General features: G+C 47.7%; 1 protein-coding gene across 1 annotated transcript; it reads right to left on the bottom strand.

Moving 5' to 3' along the window:
• Positions 1-12021: 12021 nt before the first annotated feature.
• c16h11orf96 (chromosome 16 C11orf96 homolog) lies at positions 12022-13548 on the bottom strand. The gene has a single exon (XM_035395063.1). The coding sequence runs from the start codon at positions 12937-12939 to the stop codon at positions 12571-12573; it is 369 nt and encodes a 122-aa protein (XP_035250954.1). The 5' UTR covers positions 12940-13548; the 3' UTR covers positions 12022-12570.
• Positions 13549-18925: the final 5377 nt, after the last annotated feature.

The raw sequence follows: 18925 nt of genomic DNA, 5'->3' as shown, positions 1-18925 counted from the left end.
TTGCTTTTAAACCCCATTGCTATTATAGCAGTTTACATTGTTTCACTGCACACTTCCTTGCTTTTTCAAACATTTAAATTGTCACCCTTGGTATGTAAGACATGCCTGGGCTTCCTTGACCTTAAGCTAACATACAAACCAACATTTTAAAACTTAATTACTTACACATTCTTGCATAATTTGCAGCTAAAGAATAAATGCCTTATGTCACAAATTGGGCAAACACCCCCCAAACCCCACCCGACAGATTTTGAAATTACACCAAGCATTCTAGACACTTTTTCCCCAAAATGTCTCCATAGCCTACATTTTTCAATCAGTCACTAGGATCCAGACTTCCAAGAGCAAACAAGGTTCAAACAACATTCACACAATACAAAAGCTGTATTTTGTTTTTTTTAATTATTAATATGAAATGCACTTGAACAATATTCTTTAGACAAGCATAAGATTAAAAAGAGTTTACAAAAACATTACTTTGGTTTCTATTCTTTAATTGTGCTGAAATATTTATTAGGCTAATGTTCAGTCTTACTGTAAATTGAATTAAATGGGACAGGGGCAAAAACTGAACCTATATGTTCTCAGTAAAACCAGAAGGCACTGAAAAGAAATTCCATCAGTGAAAGCAGCGAGCAAGACGTCAGGAAGGTTCGCATCTCTCCGTTTTTCATTCAGGCAGTCACATAACAGAGCATTCCACCGAAGATCCCAACACAGATACTTTTGGACTTGGACCGAGTCTTACGCCGGTGCCTAGCAGCTGCACTTCCACGCCATCGGGACCGGCGCTCACTCCGGTGTCGACCCCCAGGCCCGCCTGTACCTTCAACGGGCCAGCAGTCGCCGAAACGCTGGCCAATTCGGCGCTGGCCATCGCGCTCACCCCGTGAGACAGAGACGCCTGGGCCCCCGCCGACGCGTTCGGCCCGTTCGCTTCCGCCTCGAACACGCTGAACTCGGCCCCCGCGCGCCCCACTCCCGCACTGGCGTAGACTCCGGCTTTCGGTATACGCTCCATCGGCTTGTCGGTGAAGCCTTCTTCTGCATAGGTGCCGGCTTCTGCATATACACCTTCGGCTGTGGCACTTCCTGGTCTGTCATACGTGTCAATCATTTCTATGGTTCTTGATATCGATAGGCCTGCACCGGCGGACATGAATTCGGCTGTGGAAGAAAACAATTTATTTAGGCTATGGCAGCGCGGAGAGAAATCATGCACCTCTACCACCAAACTCTACACAACAAATGTGTAGGGGACAGCGGGGTTGGTTGGCACACAGTTCATTTCCAGGCCACTATAGGGTGCTGCCACAAAAATCTAACATTAAAATGATTGCCTTCTTGACCTGAACACATCCGTTCTGTCAAAACATCTGAAGGTCACTAACTGTTGAGGTGAGGACAACCTTTCAATTTTGCAGTGTCAAAACAAAAAAAATGGTCCCCCCACTAAATACATCATAGAACTGTGTTAGATAGAGATATAGAAAATGTATTAATTTCAGTTGATAGAGATAGGAATCAGCTATATTTTGATATGAAATTTGAAAGCCTGTGGTGAGCGATGCTAGCTGGCTAACATCATTTTAGTACAGAGGTGTGTCCTAATGTGGGTGGGGTTGGTTGGCATCCAACCCCGGTATAGCCATTTGTTACAAATGTATTACCTTATGCATTTTACATATGGAAAATTTTCAGACCATTTTGACCCCTACAATAAATTTTTCAATGTTTAAAAATGTTTCGAAATACAAAATCAATATTTAATACATAATTAGTTTATGTTCATGAGCAATGAACCTACAATCCCGATAAAAATATAATGCATCATTCATAATAATATAATATAAAACATATAATAGTATTATATAATATTCATTACGTTTAACAAGAAAAACAGACAGAGGAAACCCACCAGCACACATTATGCTAGAGGCAGTCAGACAGGTGAAGACTCAAAACAAAAGTATCAGGAGTACAGCGAAGGAGTTCAATATACCATTCCGCACACTAACCAGATACTGCCACAAGATCAGCCAGGATGAGACTGAAGGCAAGCAGGAGCTAGGTGTAGCTGTTGGTTCCATCAGGAACAGACAAATATTTTCCCCAGATTTGGAAAGGGAGCAGGTTGAGTATCTGTCCAAGTCAGCCGACATTTATTATGACCCATCACCCAGGGAGGTTAAAAAGCTAGCCTTTCAGCTTATGTTTTCTGGTTCTGGTTTGAATTAAATGGTCAAATTATTTTTGTGTCACTTCATTCTTTGTAACTATAGCATTTTAACTTTGTGCCAACCGACCCCGTGTTGGGGTGCACAGCTTGACTTTAATCATGAATAAAATCAGTTTAGGAATCATTTGTGAACATTAAATGTATCTGTCTTTTAGCTGAGATCTTAATCTTTCAGTTGGTACTGGTTAGACTGTTTTAACATATGGCACGCCTGAGAAATATAACAGGGTGAAAAGCGTGCCAACCAACCCCGCTCTCCCCTACACATGTGCAAACATACCTTTAGGACGCGACAGCCTGCAGAAAGATTCCGGCGAAGTCTTAGTAAAACCAGCGCACACAGACTGTAGTCAGGGGGCAAAGTCGTTCTTGTAGCCTAAATCACTCGCGCTTTATAAAACGCAAAAACGGGAAGTGAATGATCAATGGAGTTTAACATGACCCGACACTGCCCACAGCGACAACCCAAAATTAAATGTTTATAGAGAGAATTTGGGGCGGATAATTCACCCCCCCCCCCCCCCCCCCCTTTTCAGCAGAACAGTACTTCACACGACGATGGACACGATATATAGACCAAAAAAATAATTTAAAAAAAAACAGTCGAACAGCATCGTTTTCAAGGGGATTTCTGTTGGGTTTCTCCCGGTGCCAGCCCTTGTAGTCTGAATCGGTCCACTGCGCCATTTGTCTCAGTAATTGTTTTTTAAAACATATATGTATCCCATGTTAACGCGACCTCTGAGTTTGATGTTAACCTCTTGCACATAAATGACCACAATCACACAATTCAGCATGTGCATAAAATGAAGTTGAAGAGACGGAGTCAATGATCTTTAGTTTAAAAAATCACGAAGCAATGCAGGTCTGCAAAGTGTATGGCACACACTGTGCCTTGGTAAAGTTGCTTTCTTCCATCTAAGAAACATTGCCAAGGTACGGCCATTTCTATCAAGACAGGATTCTGAGAAGTTAGTACATGCATTTATTTCAAGTAGGTTGGACTATTGTAATGCTCTTTTTACTGGTCTTCCAAAAAAGTAAATTGAAAGATTACAACTAATCCAGAACTCTGCAGCTAGACTTTTAACAAAAACAAGGAAGAGAGAGCATATTACTCCTGTTTTAGCTACACTGCACTGGCTCCCTGTATCTTTTAGAATTAATTTTAAAATCCTTTCACTTGTATACACAGCTCTTAATGGTTTAATTTACATTTCAGATTCCCTGCTGTTTTATGTCCTTTCACGAGCCCTAAGGTAATCTGCAGCTGGTTTATTAATTGTTTCCAATAGTTCACAAAAGAAAATCGGGGATGCTGCTTTTAATCCTTATGTCCCTAAACATGGAACACCCTGCCAATTCATATCAGAAAGGCTAGCTCTGTGGACATTTTTAAACGGCAACTGAAAACATACCTTTTTAGTCTAGCTTATATCTAGTAGCACTGTTTTTATTATTTTTATTACTTTTTAAAATTATATTCCATGTTTTTATTTTTGTTTTTACTGATTTCTTTGTCTGCATTTTATTTTATTTTTTACATTTTATTTCTGTATTTTTATCTTTTCAGTTCTTTGTAATTGCTTTGATCTTAGTGCTGAATGTAAAGCACTTTGAGCTACATTTTATGTATGAAAGGTGCTATATAAATAAAGCTTATTATTATTATTATTATTATTATTATTAATGTTATTACATAATAGTTCTGTCTTCTATAACAAGGAAAATGACTAGATGGAAATGATTGGGCTGGAATATGTCAAATCGATCTGGAATTCTGATCGAGCAGCATAAGATTTCCACTGGTAACCACAACATGCCAAAAATAAAAAATAAAAAATAAATAAAAACAGAAGCTTCAATCGGCCTCTAGGCCAGTTCGCAGCCAAAGCGGAATAAAATATGCGCCAGCGCTGACTGCTCACGTTAACTGTGTCCGTTTATCTTTATCATCCTTCAGGTACAATTTTTCCAGTGTCCTTATTTCAACTTGTGAACCAGCCTTTTCCGTATTTTGTCTCCTTTAGGCATGTCCTCCTCCTTATCACTTGACATTGGCCACATCTGGAAGTTAAGGTTATTATCGGAAAATAAAACTGAAACCAAAACTAAGATGAAAAGCATATGTTTAAAAAAAACCCTATTGTGAGCTGAAAAAAAAACAAAAAAAAACGAGTTTTTGAAAAAACTAAAACAAAACGGAAACTAGCAAACCCGACATTAAAACAAACTAAAATAAAAAAATACACATGAAATGTTTTAGTTTTAATCTTTACTTATTATTTACGTGCCGGGTAAGGAAGAGATCATTTTGGGCGGATAATACCCCCCTTTCCCAGTTTAACGCTACTTCACACGATGATGGTCATGATCACAATATGTGTTCTAAACCTGTAACATTGGCCATAACAATCAGATAAACCAGATAGGGTAGGCACCCCCCCGCCCCAGCCCCCCCCCAAAAAAGAAAACAAGTAAAACTGAAACTACAAATAAGACTAAGCATTTCCAAGAAACAAAAACTGAAAAGCTGAAATCCACCCCATCCACATAATTTCATTAAGCCATTTACATCAAATTGTGTATATGTGAATTTTTTTTATGAGATGTCTAGGAATTTGTCACAGGCAATTCATACACACACACAAACACACACTCACATGACCAGAAACACACACACACACCTGCAATCAAGGAACACACGTACAATGACACACATACTCTCACACAAACATGCACGCACGCGTGTGCATATGTATGTACATACATACATACATACACACACACACACACACACACACATTCATTCATTCATTCATAGTCACATGCAACCACACACACACACTCACTCACTCACACACACACACACACACATTCATACTCACATGCAAACACACAACCACACACACACACTCACTCACTCACATATACAATGACACAAGCCGGGGAATGGATGGGGTGGGGGGGGGGGGGGGGATTTTCCACCACTGCTAAGCAATGCTCACTTTCTGCCAAAAAGTTTTCCCGAGACTGTTCTCCCAGCATCCCAACATAGAACATGGTGTTCGGGGGCCCTGTGCTTACAGAGCTGAAGGGTTTGCATGGTGTTCGGGGGCCCTGTGCTTACAGAGCTGAAGGGTTTGCATGGTGTTCGGGGGCCCTGTGCTTACAGAGCTGAAGGGTTTTCATGGTGTTGGGGGGCCCTGTGCTTACAGAGCCGAAGGGTTTGCATGGTGTTCGGGGGCCCTGTGCTTACAGAGCTGAAGGGTTTGCATGGTGTTCGGGGGCCCTGTGCGGGGGCCCTGTGCTTACAGAGCCGAAGGGTTTGCATGGTGTTCGGGGGCCCTGTGCTTACAGAGCTGAAGGGTTTGCATGGTGTTCGGGGGCCCTGTGCTTACAGAGCCGAAGGGTTTGCATGGTGTTCGGGGGCCCTGTGCTTACAGAGCTGAAGGGTTTGCATGGTGTTCGGGTTTGCAGGACTATATAAAGATAAGGTCCCGGTGCCTTGGTCAAGGGCACCTGCAGGAGCGCACCTAACATGCATGTCTTTGAGTGTGGGAGGAAACCAGAGTACCCGGAGTAAACCCACGAAAACACGGGGAGAACATGCAAACTCCGCACAGAAGGGCCCCAAGCCGAGATTCGAACCCACAACCTTCTTGCTGTGAGGCGACAGCGCTAACCACCATGCCACCGTGTCCCCCGTTTAATGACAGGGGAGCGCAGGGTGAAACCTAACGTGGGGTAAAATGTAACACAGACTATACGTAGATGCATCCAGCTTGAACCATCTCTCCAAGGAACAGCGAGCGAGTTCAATAAATATTTTGGGAGATACAGCGTAAAGTCTGTTTTGGCTATATGCAAGTGAATTTTTTAAAACTTTTATTTATTTTTTTTTACCGTAAGTGTTTTCCGGCTACTGTATTGTGTGTGTATGTCAAGGAATCCAATGAAATCGTAATCGTCAACAGTCGTTTAGTGACCAACAGATTGCTTCCTGGGATTGCTAGCCCAGCAAAAGTGCAGACACTCCTCCCCACCCCCACCCCCACCCCCCCCCGCGGGGTTAAACCAAACTTGTTACCCTGTTGTCAGTCGACTATAAATTAACCAACTGATTGGATTTGTTAAACTCAAACTGGATCTTAATACATTTATTTAACTCAACTTCAACTTTAGGCAACGTGGTGACGTGACATCGAGTGATGCAGCTGTTTGGATCAAACAGACATTAGACGGGAACCAGAGAATAATGTACAGTCTTGGGATACATAGATTTTCACCGACAAAGTGTAGGTAGGCCACGAAAAACATATTTGTAATCAAAAAATTAATTAAAGAGTGTTTGTATCATACAACATGGAATTGTATTGAATTGCCTTACTTTGTGTTAACTTTCAAAGCTATTAACACTGATGGGTGTACGCCATGCCATGTTAGTTTTTACCCCCAACCTCAGGGTTGAATGTAACATTTCACTCTCGGTACTTTCAGTCAGATTGCTAGTGAAGGGTATGTCCCAGAAATTTCATAATGTTGTGTAATCATAGCCAAGGGATGTAGGTTGTTTGTGTTAAAAATGATTTGTCAGTCTCTAGAAATATTTTTAGAATTGAGCCAAAATAAGAAAGCTGAATCAGCGTATTTAATGGTATACACACATACGCCTTTAAAAGCTGAATCAGCGTATTTAATGGTATACACACATATGCCTTTAAAAGCTGAATCAGCGTTTATTCGACGCGAGTATTTTGATTAGATAAAGGAGAACATGTTTATCTGAGCACACTGTCCACACATTCAAAGCTTGGTATGTATAAATATGCGACACAGGTTATATGTGCCCCTCGCCCAAACAGTTAGATTTCAGCTAAGCATGTTACAAGAAAACAACATCAAAGCAAGGATTAACACAGTCTTAAAAGATAAAATCCCTTCTGTTTCTCACCTGAAGGGAAGAGGCTTTATTCCGGGAGTAAATTTAGTCCCCAAGAATATAGACCCTAAAAACAAAAAGAAAAGATCATTAAGAACATAGTCAAATATGTTTAACTAAGAAAATCTTTGCCCCAAAATCTACATGTATATATATGTGTAGGAAAAATCTAAGCTAGAAGGAAATAAACACCACACAAAAAAACTTCTGCAAACTGCGTACTTAGCAACGTCTCCACTCTTTCACTTTAAGCCATTTATATCTTATATAGACCCTTCCTCCAAGCCAATCGCATGTCTTTCATTACATCAGGGTCTACGTCTGCATTCACACAGAGGACATATCAACATCATTGTTTTTACCTCGTGTACTTGCTGTTTGGGGGTTCAGGCCTGGTCTTTGCTCTGTTTGCTCTTTTTGCCTTGCTACTCTGTAAAGTGTCTTTGTGACAGTTCTCTTAATAAAGCGCTATAAAAATAAAACTGAACCTAATTGAATTTAACTTTGGGGATACAAATCACCCCATCTGTTGACTTTTGACTGACCTGCTCTTGTCCTTTTTTCTTCCCCTCCAAATGCACCGTCCTTTGGCCTGAACCAGTCCTGAGGCCTGCTCGGCGCTGTTGAAGGGAAAAGTGGGGAGGAGGGTGCTGTGGTGGGGGGGGGGGAGTGTTAATTTAACACACATCCCGAGTGACCCAGGCCCGGCTGCATGCACAACCATAAACACACGTGAACCGGACCCAGTCGGGTTCCTCAGTTCATGGAACACACAGGGGGAGCTGGAGGCTAAAGTTTCAGCTACTAGGTTATGTTAGCTTCAGGGGCCTGTGTTGACACTGTGTTGTCTATCTTGGGCAGCGGGCGGGGTGGTGTAGACAAAGGTCACTTCCTTCATACCAAAACAGCTGCTGGCTGCAGAAGGGAGGGGGGGGGGATTCACCTCCTCTGGTTGGGAATGAGATGGGAGGGGGCCTGTTAAGACAATGTTTACCCCCCATTGAAGAATTTTTACCCCGACCCCGACCGTTGCTCGCAGTACAGAGGATTAGGGCCCGACGGGGTTTTCCAAACGCAGGCCACACTGTTCCCATAAAGTCCCCATTGTCCACAAAGAAAAACCCTCTGGTTCAGGAGGCACGCGGGACACTGACAAAACATGAGCAAAATACAGTTGTTTCATTTTCAGTTTAACGAATTACACCTCTCCCCTTTCTCAGGAAAAGCCGCCTCTACCAAGCTCCCACAACAGAAAAGTGCAAACGAGTGCAACATGAGTCTATTGCGCCCTCTGCTGCTAATCATCCGGAAGTGCGCATTAGAAGTGCAGTGCGGTGTGCTGCTGTTTAACGAATTCATTTCTGCTCGATTTTGTAGCGGTGCACGGACACTCTTCATCAGTAAACACGGAGGCGTCTTCATCAGGAACACTGCCGATCAGGCCTGACCCACGCGGGCCTGACCCTCCTGTCCGCTACGGGACGGGGCCATTCCGTTTGGCGATTCCCCTCAATGGTTCTTTTCCGGTCCATTCTCTCTGCGAGTCCCTCCCTTTCCATCTCTCTTTCTCTCTCACCCACTCAATAATTCCCCCCCCCCAGACCACAACAAGACGGCTAAATCAGTGACCAACGCTGGGGAGTCGGGCCCCATGCCCGTTCTATAGCAGCACAGACCCAGAACCAGAGCTCCTTCAAGAAACGCAGCTGGACACAGCCTTGCTCTACTGAGCTAGAGCCCCATCTGAATTTCAAAGGGTTGCCAGTTTGAATCTCAGGCAGTGCCACTGTCTCTGTACCCGTGAGGTGTCCGAGAGAGAATGTGCTTGTGTGCGAGAGAGTGTGTGTGAGAGAGAGTGTGTGTGTGTGTGTGTGTGTTTGAGAGTGTGTGTGTGTGTGTGTGTGCACGTGTGCGTGAGCGCATGCATAAGTGTGTGTGTGTGCGTGTGTAACTGTACTTTTTTCTGGGGAGGGTGGACATGCAGTTTCCTTTAGCTGAAATTTAAGAACATCGGATTTTAGTGGTTCCATGGTCACCATGGAAACACCAGGAGTAGGCTGCTCGAGAGAGTGAGAGAGAGAGAGAGAGAGAGAGAGAGAGAGAGAGAGAGAGAGAGAGTGAGTGAGTGAGTGAGAATGAGAGAGAGATCGTACATCAAACAGACTGTACAACTCATTACCAGCACAAAACAGAACATTTCCCTTTCCCTATTGGACCAAAAATCACAGTAAATAAAGGGAGTGGCCAACAGTCCCGTCAGACTGCATACTGCACATAACAGCTTAAAGAGCAGTAACACCCCCCCTCCCAAACCCTATCCCTAACACCCCCCCCCACCCCAAAAGGCCATTCAGGCCGTGTTGTTTTCGTCACCGTGTATCCAGCTTATCACTGGGACCACTCACCTGTAAGAGAGGCTCCAGGTGGGGTCTACAGCACCTGACCACACACTGCAGGGCGGGGCTGTTCTGAGAGGCCACGCCCCCTCTGGGTCCCTCTCTCTCCTCAGCACTAACTCTGCAGCAGCCAGGAGAAACCAGGGAGAAAGTGAGTAACAGTTCAACAAACACACACTGATATATACACACACACTGATACTCACACACACACACACACTGATACACACACAGATACACACACACTGATACTTACACACACAGACACACTGATACTCACACACACACACACACACTGATACACACACACACACAGATACACACACACTGATACTTACACACACAGACACACTGATACTCACACACACAGATACTTACACACACACAGACACTGATACTTACACACTCTCACACACACACACACACTGATACTTACACACACAGACACTGATACTTACACACACACACACACACACACACACACACTGATACTCACACACACACACACACACACTGATACTTACACACACAGACACTGATACTTACACACTCACACACACACACACACACTGATACTTACACACACAGACACTGATACTTACACACACACACACACACACACACACACACTGATACTCACACACACACACACACACACACTGATACACACACACACTGATACTTACACACACAGACACTGATACTCACACACACAGACACACTGATACTTACACACTCACACACACACACACACTGATACTTACACACACAGACACTGATACTTACACACACACACACACACTGATACTTACACACACAGTCTCACACACAGACTCACACACACTCTTGCTCTCTCATACTCACTCACACACAAGCACTTGTACACACGCACACACACTCTCACACACAGTCACACACACTCTCTCCCAAACACACACACATTTTTTGTCACACACGCATGCACTCACTCACACGCGCACAGACAAGCTCGCACACGCACACGCACACACACAAACAGACTCACACACACACACACACACACACACACACACACACACACTGATACTTACACACACAGTCTCACACACAGACTCACACACACTCTTGCTCTCTCATACTCACTCACACACAAGCACTTGTACACACGCACACACACTCTCACACACAGTCACACACACTCTCTCCCAAACACACACACATTTTTTGTCACACACGCATGCACTCACTCACACACGCACAGACAAGCTCGCACACGCACACGCACACACACAAACAGACTCACACACACACACACACACACACACACACACACACACACACACACAGGCTTTGGTTCCTCGGTCTTCCCCAGTTTGGATCTAATAAAGTCTGGGCATGAGGTCAGAGAGCGTTCCGCAAACTGCGCTAATATTAGCCCGTTAGCATTCCCGCCGGCCCGGGTCCGGTTTCACAGCCCGTTAGCATTCCCCCCGGCCCGGGTCCGGTTTCACACCTCAGCTCACGTGGAGATGATGAAATAATATGTTTGAGGAAGGGGACGGTGCGCCCGTTCTGTGCCCGACCTGTGCCCGTTCTGTGCCCGTTCTGTGCCCGACCTGTGCCCGACCTGCGCCCGTTCTGTGCCCGACCTGTGCCCGACCTGTGCCCGACCTGTGCCCGTTCTGCGCCCATTCTGCGCCCGTTCTGCGCCCGTTCTGCGCCCGGGCACCTCTGCCCTGCGGAGGGTAGCGGACACAGTGCAGCACGTGTTTAGCGTTTAGAGTGACGGGGGAAACGCTCAAACAGACTGGCAGACGGACTGAGCCATCGCCGCGCCCCGTGGTCATAACAGACACCGCCACCTCACAAACCTTTTTTAAAGTATTCTAGCGTGGATTACAAAAAAAAAATCATAAGGACAACAGGAGTATGCACACTTGCAAATATTTATTAAGGAAATAGGAACATTTTTACAAATTTTTAGAAATGAAAAATAAAAGTATAAAGAGCTTTCGTTTTGTGTTTTTAAACCTAAAAGAAAAGGTTCACAAGGTCGATGAAAATAAGACGCTTCTAATCCCATTGCATTAAAAAAGTTAAATAAATATAATCATAATAAGAGCACATGGTGTTCCTCTGTTCTGCTATATAAAAATAAGAAAGTTAAGTCTTCTTGCACGTTGCCGTACGGCTAATGCAATGCAGCTGTGTGAGAGCACAGAAGCTGTTAGCATTAAACCTGTCTGCATACTGAGCACAGTCACCACGGAAACGCTTCCTTCACACAGTCACCACGGAAACCCCTCCCTCTGCAAATCAGTTCAGCCACGTTCACATGTACAATTAACAAGCCAACCTTTTGTCCATTGTCTTCTTTCTCTGTTTTTTTGTTTTTTACGAGAAGGCCTGGAGAAGGCTCACATCAGGCACCGCGTTTCAAATCAAATAAACCTTTTCCACTATTATATAAAAAAGTTTTTTTTTTTTTTTTTTTTTTTTTTTTTTTTTTAAGAGAGAGAGAGACCCAGCAGGCCTTCAGTCAGTCCTCTGTGTCCCCGCCCATATCCCCACTGTGGGTGTCACACCAGAAACAACAAAAGGGGAGGAGCTTAACAATGAGTAAGGAGATGAAAGTGATGACATCATCACCGCATCATAGCTTACACGCTACACTTTGCAGCTTCGACTTTAGATTCAGCCAGCGTTACCGGTGGAGCTTTTTTCAAATATATATATATATATATATATACATATAAAGTGCAGCACCTGCACATAGCACTTCTGAATATATAAATACCTGTATCTCTATACAAGTACACATTTTTATATAAATATAGATCTAAACGGTAGGAAAAGAGAAGAAGGGGGGGCGTCTACGCACAGGATTAGAGTCCTTAAAAGCAGGTGGGTCCAGCCGTCAGTGTGTAGGTGCAGAGGGAGGCGGCAGGGGGGGGGGCGTGTGTGTGTCTCCCCCCGCCCCCCCGTCCCGCAGCCCCCCCCCCCCCCCGTCTCTCTCACTGCTGCGAGTCCGAGTCGCTGGAGTCCAGGCTGGCCTGGGTGGGCGTGGCGGCGTGCGCGTGGGGGGCGGGGCGGTGCAGGGTCTGCGTGCTCCGGCGCAGGTTCTCCAGGGACTGCAGGAAGGACCGGCGCGCCCGCTCCTCCTCCATGGGCGAGGCGCCCTCCTCCTCCACCTCCGCGATCTCGGCGAAGGTGACGGGCTGCGTCTTGAAGCGCGCCTCGCGCGCGCGGCGCGGCCGGCTCCGCCCCCGGGCGGGGCACTTGGGCACGGGCAGCTGCTGGGGGAACTCCTCCATCGCCGCGGAGAGCAGGTGGGCCGGCAGCACCTGGAGCCCGCCGCAGGACTCCATCTGACGCACTGCCATGGCGAGCGGGGACCCGCGACGGCGAGGGACGGGGGGGGGGACGGGGGGGCGCAGAGAGCCGGGGCGAGGGACGAGGGGGCGTCTGTCGGACGCGCGGGAGATTCGGGGGAGTCCCGAACGAGCGCTTTTCCCAGAGTTCTCCCTTCCCTACTCTCTCTCTCTTGCTCGCTCGCCCGCTCTCTCTCTCTCTCTCTCTCGCTCGCTCGCTCGCCCGCTCTCTCTCTCCTCAGAAAGCGAGCGGATTAGAGGCACGCTCCACGCGGGGCGAATCTCGGGAAGCAGAGCGCCCAGAATCCCTGACAGACGGCCGCTCCAGCAGGTCCTCCCGGGTCTGCCTGTGGCTCGGTCTCTGGGTCTCTCCTCTGAGCTGTGGAGACACCGCGGCGCTGCTAGGCGCTAACGCTCTGCCGCTCGGCTGTTTGACGATTCTGCGAAAGGACGGCTCTCCGGTCGGGTATCGTTGTCTACGCAGTTGCGTCCGCTAGTTCTCCTGGCTCCCTCCCTCTCTCTCTCTCTCTCTCTCTTTCTCCGAGTTGTACTAAGGCTGACGACTCAAGCGTTGGTTTATATAGCCCCATGCTACCCACACTCTCCCCCACCGCCAAACACCGCCCCCCCCCGTCCCTCCCCTCCTCCCCTCCCCTCCATACCACAGACACAGTTCCAACCTCCATACTAATCTACCGGAATCATCTCGCCTGTCACACAGATGAAAGGGGGGAGAGAGAGAGAGGAGGAGGGGACTGATGACGAGACACCCACAGAGGGAGGGAGGGAGGGAGGGAGGGAGGGATAGAGCAGTGGTTCTCAACTCGGGCCAGAAAGGGCCGGTGTGGGTGCAGGCTTTTGTTCCAACCAAGCAGTTACACACCTGATTCTACTAATCAAGGTCCTTAGTAAAGACTCCAAAGGTTGATTAGTAGAATCAGGTGTGTAACTGCTTGGCTGGAACAAAAGCCTGCACCCACACCGGCCCTTTCTGGCCCGAGTTGAGAACCACTGGGATAGAGAAGCAAAGTGACAGACACATGCATGTACACAAGGACAGAGAGGTCTGCTCATATTTAGTGAAAAGTTCATGGTGACAACTGATGAAAACAGAGACAGAATGTGAACTTCTGCACACTCTCCCTCCTCTCTCTCTTTTACACACACACACACACACACACACACACACACTCTCCCTCCTCTCTCTCTTTTACACGCACACACACTCTCCCTCCTCTCTCTCTTTTACACACACACTCACACAGACACACACACACTCTCCCTCCTCTCTCTCTTTTACACACACACACACTCTCCCTCCTCTCTCTCTTACACACACACACACACACACACACACACACACACTCTCCCTCCTCTCTCTCTTTTACACACACACACACACACACTCACACACACACACACACACACACGCACTCACAGTCACACACACACTCACACAGACACACACACACACACTCTCCCTCCTCTCTCTCTTTTACACACACACACACACACACACACACACACTCACACAGACAAACTTGGGTGGGATATCTCCAGCATGACTCAGAGACAGTCCAGGGGGGCAAGGGGGGGGGGGGGGACAAAACGTCAGTCACAATCTCCGAGGGGGGGGGGGGGGGGGGGGGGGGGGGGGGGGGGGGGGGATTCACAGGTCAGGGCTGGAATACCACCCCCCCCGCCTACAAGGCAAGACCAGCCAGACTGGGATTCTGGAGCATCGCTGACGGTCGCTACCTGCGCTAAATTTAACGTCTGGGGGGAAGAGCACGTCAGACGAATGACGCTCCGAATGGCGGTGACCCTGGGCGCAAGGTTCTTCACCCCCTCCCTCACCACCGCCCTGACGTAAGGCGGTAACGCATTCCGACGCCGCCTTCCCAGGATCCCTGAATGAGTGGGGTGGGGGGGGGCGAGCCGGAATATTAACCCGCGCTTTTATTAACCCCCCCGCCTCTATTTTTGGAAGTTTGCGTGGCGAGGGGGGGTATGTTCCCGTTAACCGAAGGCGCGGGTGTCCCGTGTCAACGCGGCCTTGTCTGGGTGTTAAACACGGAGCGGCGGCTACCTTCGCTCATTCGCTCTGTTCTCCAGCCAGACCGGGGAACAGGTGAGCAGTCCCGCACCTGCTCACCAGGGGGCGATAAACAGCGGAGTCACCCACCCCGCAGAACTCAGATCGCTAGATTTCGCTATCCCATCATGCACCTCCCACCCCCCCCCCCACCCGGATCAGAGGGAGGTCACGGACCCCAAAACCCCGCCACCAGCCGCACTCCCCCAATGACCTCATTCCCCAGGCAGCCGGGGGGGGGGGGGGGCGGTGACAGAAGCCATGAGGAATTCTGGGTAACCAAGGTAAAAAAGGAAAGGAGGTATGACGAGAGGGCCAGGCAAGGCGGAATGACTTCCTTGCAGATTACTCTCCGAGCGTTCGTAAGGCGCTATATTTACGCTCTTCCATACCCAAGAGGCCGATGGCGGGTGAGGGCATTCTGCAGGCGTTAAAGGCATGAGCGTCTGACGGGGGGTGGGGGGGGGGGGGGTTGGGGCGGAGCACAAACCCGTCACCATTCTCAGCCCCGCCCACACAGGGTTACTAAGCAACCGCCAGCAGCAGAAACGCTGGCTCGTCGGAGCAAAAATAGGATTTCGACGTAGACCGCAAACAGCTTGTCAGACATTGATACACAGCCAGCTGTACTGGAACAGTCACTTAGGACCAACTGCTATTTGATAGCGTACACCCCCATTAGACTCCATTCAGACACCCGCCACACACTAACACACGTGGACACGCTACTTTCAGGAAATCACTTAGGACCATACATACGACAGCTGTTCAATACTGTGAATATGACAATCTATGCGAACACACATACGCGCACGCACGCACCTACCCACACACACACACAAACTTGGGTATCATATAATGTCCCGTCCATCTCCTAAGAAGTGGGGTTATATCACACCAAGGATGAGATCACTGGCAATGAACATCACTAGGCTTAATTAAAAAAAAGCCACCAAGCCATGTTGAAAGAGAGAACCCAGGGATAGCGTCTGGTTGGCCAAACGCCATCCTTCATAATCCTATGGTTGCATGAGCTCGGAAACCACAGCTAAACACAGGATTTGACCTGTTCTCAAACACATCCCTGAACATCTCCTGATTCCACTTAAACACTTTAAGGAAAACCACAAACATTTCATGTTTTTACATCTCCCAAGAAACCACTTGCATTTAAATCATGAGCAGCTTCCGATAAGCTTTGTCCATACACTAATCTTTAAATACATTTTAATAAACGATTGCAATAAATAGTTTCATGGTTGAATTTAAGCCGGCTGACTGGATTAGTCTTACATCTGGGGATTTTAAAGACTTTTAAAGGCTTGATACGGTGTTTGATACTATCTAGTCTAGGTAATCAGAGCACTAATTTAGTCAGGAAAATGGCGAGCATTGTTGGGCTGAACGGCCTGTTCTCGCCATTATATTATGTCATATTACATTATGTTATGTTATTTGCATCCATAAGATTCCAAGTGGCTTTTTGCAGATTTTATTAGAATCTATGTCACACTGAAAACTTCAGCTCTAAATCCTGATGCAATTTTACTTCCAGACAGCAGGAGTGGCTGCCCTTTAACATGCAAGCGGGTGAAAACTGGAATTTTCCAGCACAATTGTTACCGCTACACTTCCTGGTCCGGACAGAACCGGTTCACAGTGACCCTGACCAGTCACACCTCCCCACCCCCCACCCCCCACCCCCACCCCACTCCAGTGCAGGGCCCTCACCCCCTGGAGCACAGGGTCACAGCAAGACCACAGCCAATCAGACGGCAGGGAAAGGGCGGGGCACAGCACGGCCCTTCCGTTGGCATAACAGCACGTCTGGAAAACACTCCCCCCATCCCTTGAGGCCCTGTGGGTGCATCCCCCCCGTGCGCACAGACCCTGTAGCAGTATAGAGTGGGACAGAGGGGACAGAGAGGAGAGAGGGGACAGAGAGGAGAGAGGGGAGAGAGTGGGACAGAGTGGGACAGAGGGGAGAGAGAGCAACATGGACTCTAGCGGTATAGAGTGGGACAGAGTGGAGAGAGGGGACAGAGAGGGGACAGAGTGGGACAGAGTGGAGAGAGAGTGGAGAGAGAGGGAGAGAGGGGACAGAGTGGGACAGAGTGGAGAGAGGGGACAGAGTGGGACAGAGTGGAGAGAGAGTGGAGAGAGAGGGAGAGAGGGGACAGAGTGGGACAGAGTGGAGAGAGGGGACAGAGTGGGACAGAGTGGAGAGAGAGTGGAGAGAGAGGGAGAGAGGGGACAGAGTGGGACAGAGTGGAGAGAGGGGACAGAGTGGGACAGAGAGGAGAGAGAGGAGAGAGGGGACAGAGTGGGACAGAGAGGAGAGAGAGGAGAGAGGGGACAGAGTGGGACAGAGTGGGAGAGAGGGGACAGAGTGGGACAGAGGGGACAGAGAGGGGACAGAGTGGGACAGAGAGGAGAGAGGGGACAGAGGAGAGAGAGCAGCACGGACTCTGTAGTGGGACAGATGGGACCAAGGACCCTCCTCACTCTCTCCAGAAAAACAGGCCGAAGCTAAAGGGGGCGGGGGGGAGACAAAAAACAGAAAAATATATATTAAAAAAAAGGCACAGTACAGTCACGCACACCACAGGCCACGGGGCACGGGTGAGCAGGCTATTCTGGGCCAGGACGGGGTCGTGATCGCACAGCGGGACGGGGAGAGAGGGTAGCAGCCTCCCACACTCGTCTCCTAGGAGGAGCTGGGCCAATCACCATGGCAACCACGGAAATGTCAGGCTGGAGAGGGCTTTCTTTGGGGGGGGGGGGGGCATCTCCCTGGGTCACACAGTGAGAAGTTAACAGTGGGAAAGGGCATTACAATTACATGAAGGAATGCTGGGCCGGGAGAAGGGGGGGGGGCGGGGGGAAGGGAAATCATGTGACTCACTCCGGGAATCATCATGGAAAACACCAGAGCAAAAAACAACAGAGGCTTATGGGTAATTTTCATAAAAATAAGCAGTACTGCTGAGATTTTTCCATGCTGAGGATAAGGCAGGTCTATCTCATATTGCAGATACAGCTACTCAGTTTACTGTCACTAAACCTGCCATGAGTTCCTGTAAGACCACTGGACCTGTTACATAAATCCAGGACTATAACCATGACTTGTCCTAAACTGTCTACACAAGCAACATATTTTTTTCCTTCAGTTTCGGAGAAAAGAGATTTAAACTGACTGCACAGATGACGCAAGGACCCCCGGAAAGGTTCTTTATTTGAACAAAAAAAAAAAAAAAACGTTTCCAAAGCAGGGGCAAAAAAACCCTGCAAATTAAAAGTTTTAAATCTCCAGCTTACAAACAAGTTCTCAGCTCTGTCAAATGCAGCGCAGAGAGAAAATTCCTCCCACGCCCCCACTGGGGAGAGCTGGGGGTCACCAGCAGCGCCAACACAGATCTAACACCAGGAGGTTGCAGTCTCAAATCCCTTTTGGGGCACAGCCATTGTAGTGCCTTGGAGCAACGTTCTGAATGTGAGGAGAATTAATGACTGCCCAGCAGCACCCAACACCCACACACGTCTGACTTCACATTTACACATTATTTATATAATAAATATTTTTATAGAAATATTTAGTAGAAGTAGTATGAGCACCTTTGCCCAAGGTGTACAAATGCTGTGCCCTAACTGGGATTTGAACCTCCAACTTCTAGGTCACAATCCCAACGCCTTAATTTACTGGGTATGAGTTTTAAAACCGAGCTCAGATAGGAGACACAACGTACGGCCAATCGCACACTTTTTATGCGTCCTATAACTGAACAGCCTCTTCAATGTTAAGCATCAATTCAAAACCTCCTACAGCTGCCCCAAAACTGCATTCCACGAGCATATTCAACTCCAGAAACAAACCCCTGGACCAAAACACCACCCCTCAGCGCT

The sequence above is a fragment of the Anguilla anguilla genome, chromosome 16 (genome assembly GCF_013347855.1).
Source record: "Anguilla anguilla isolate fAngAng1 chromosome 16, fAngAng1.pri, whole genome shotgun sequence".
Classification (NCBI taxonomy): domain Eukaryota; kingdom Metazoa; phylum Chordata; class Actinopteri; order Anguilliformes; family Anguillidae; genus Anguilla; species Anguilla anguilla.
The sequence above is the reverse complement of the archived record's forward strand: the minus strand, read 5'-3'. Positions and strand labels throughout refer to the sequence as shown.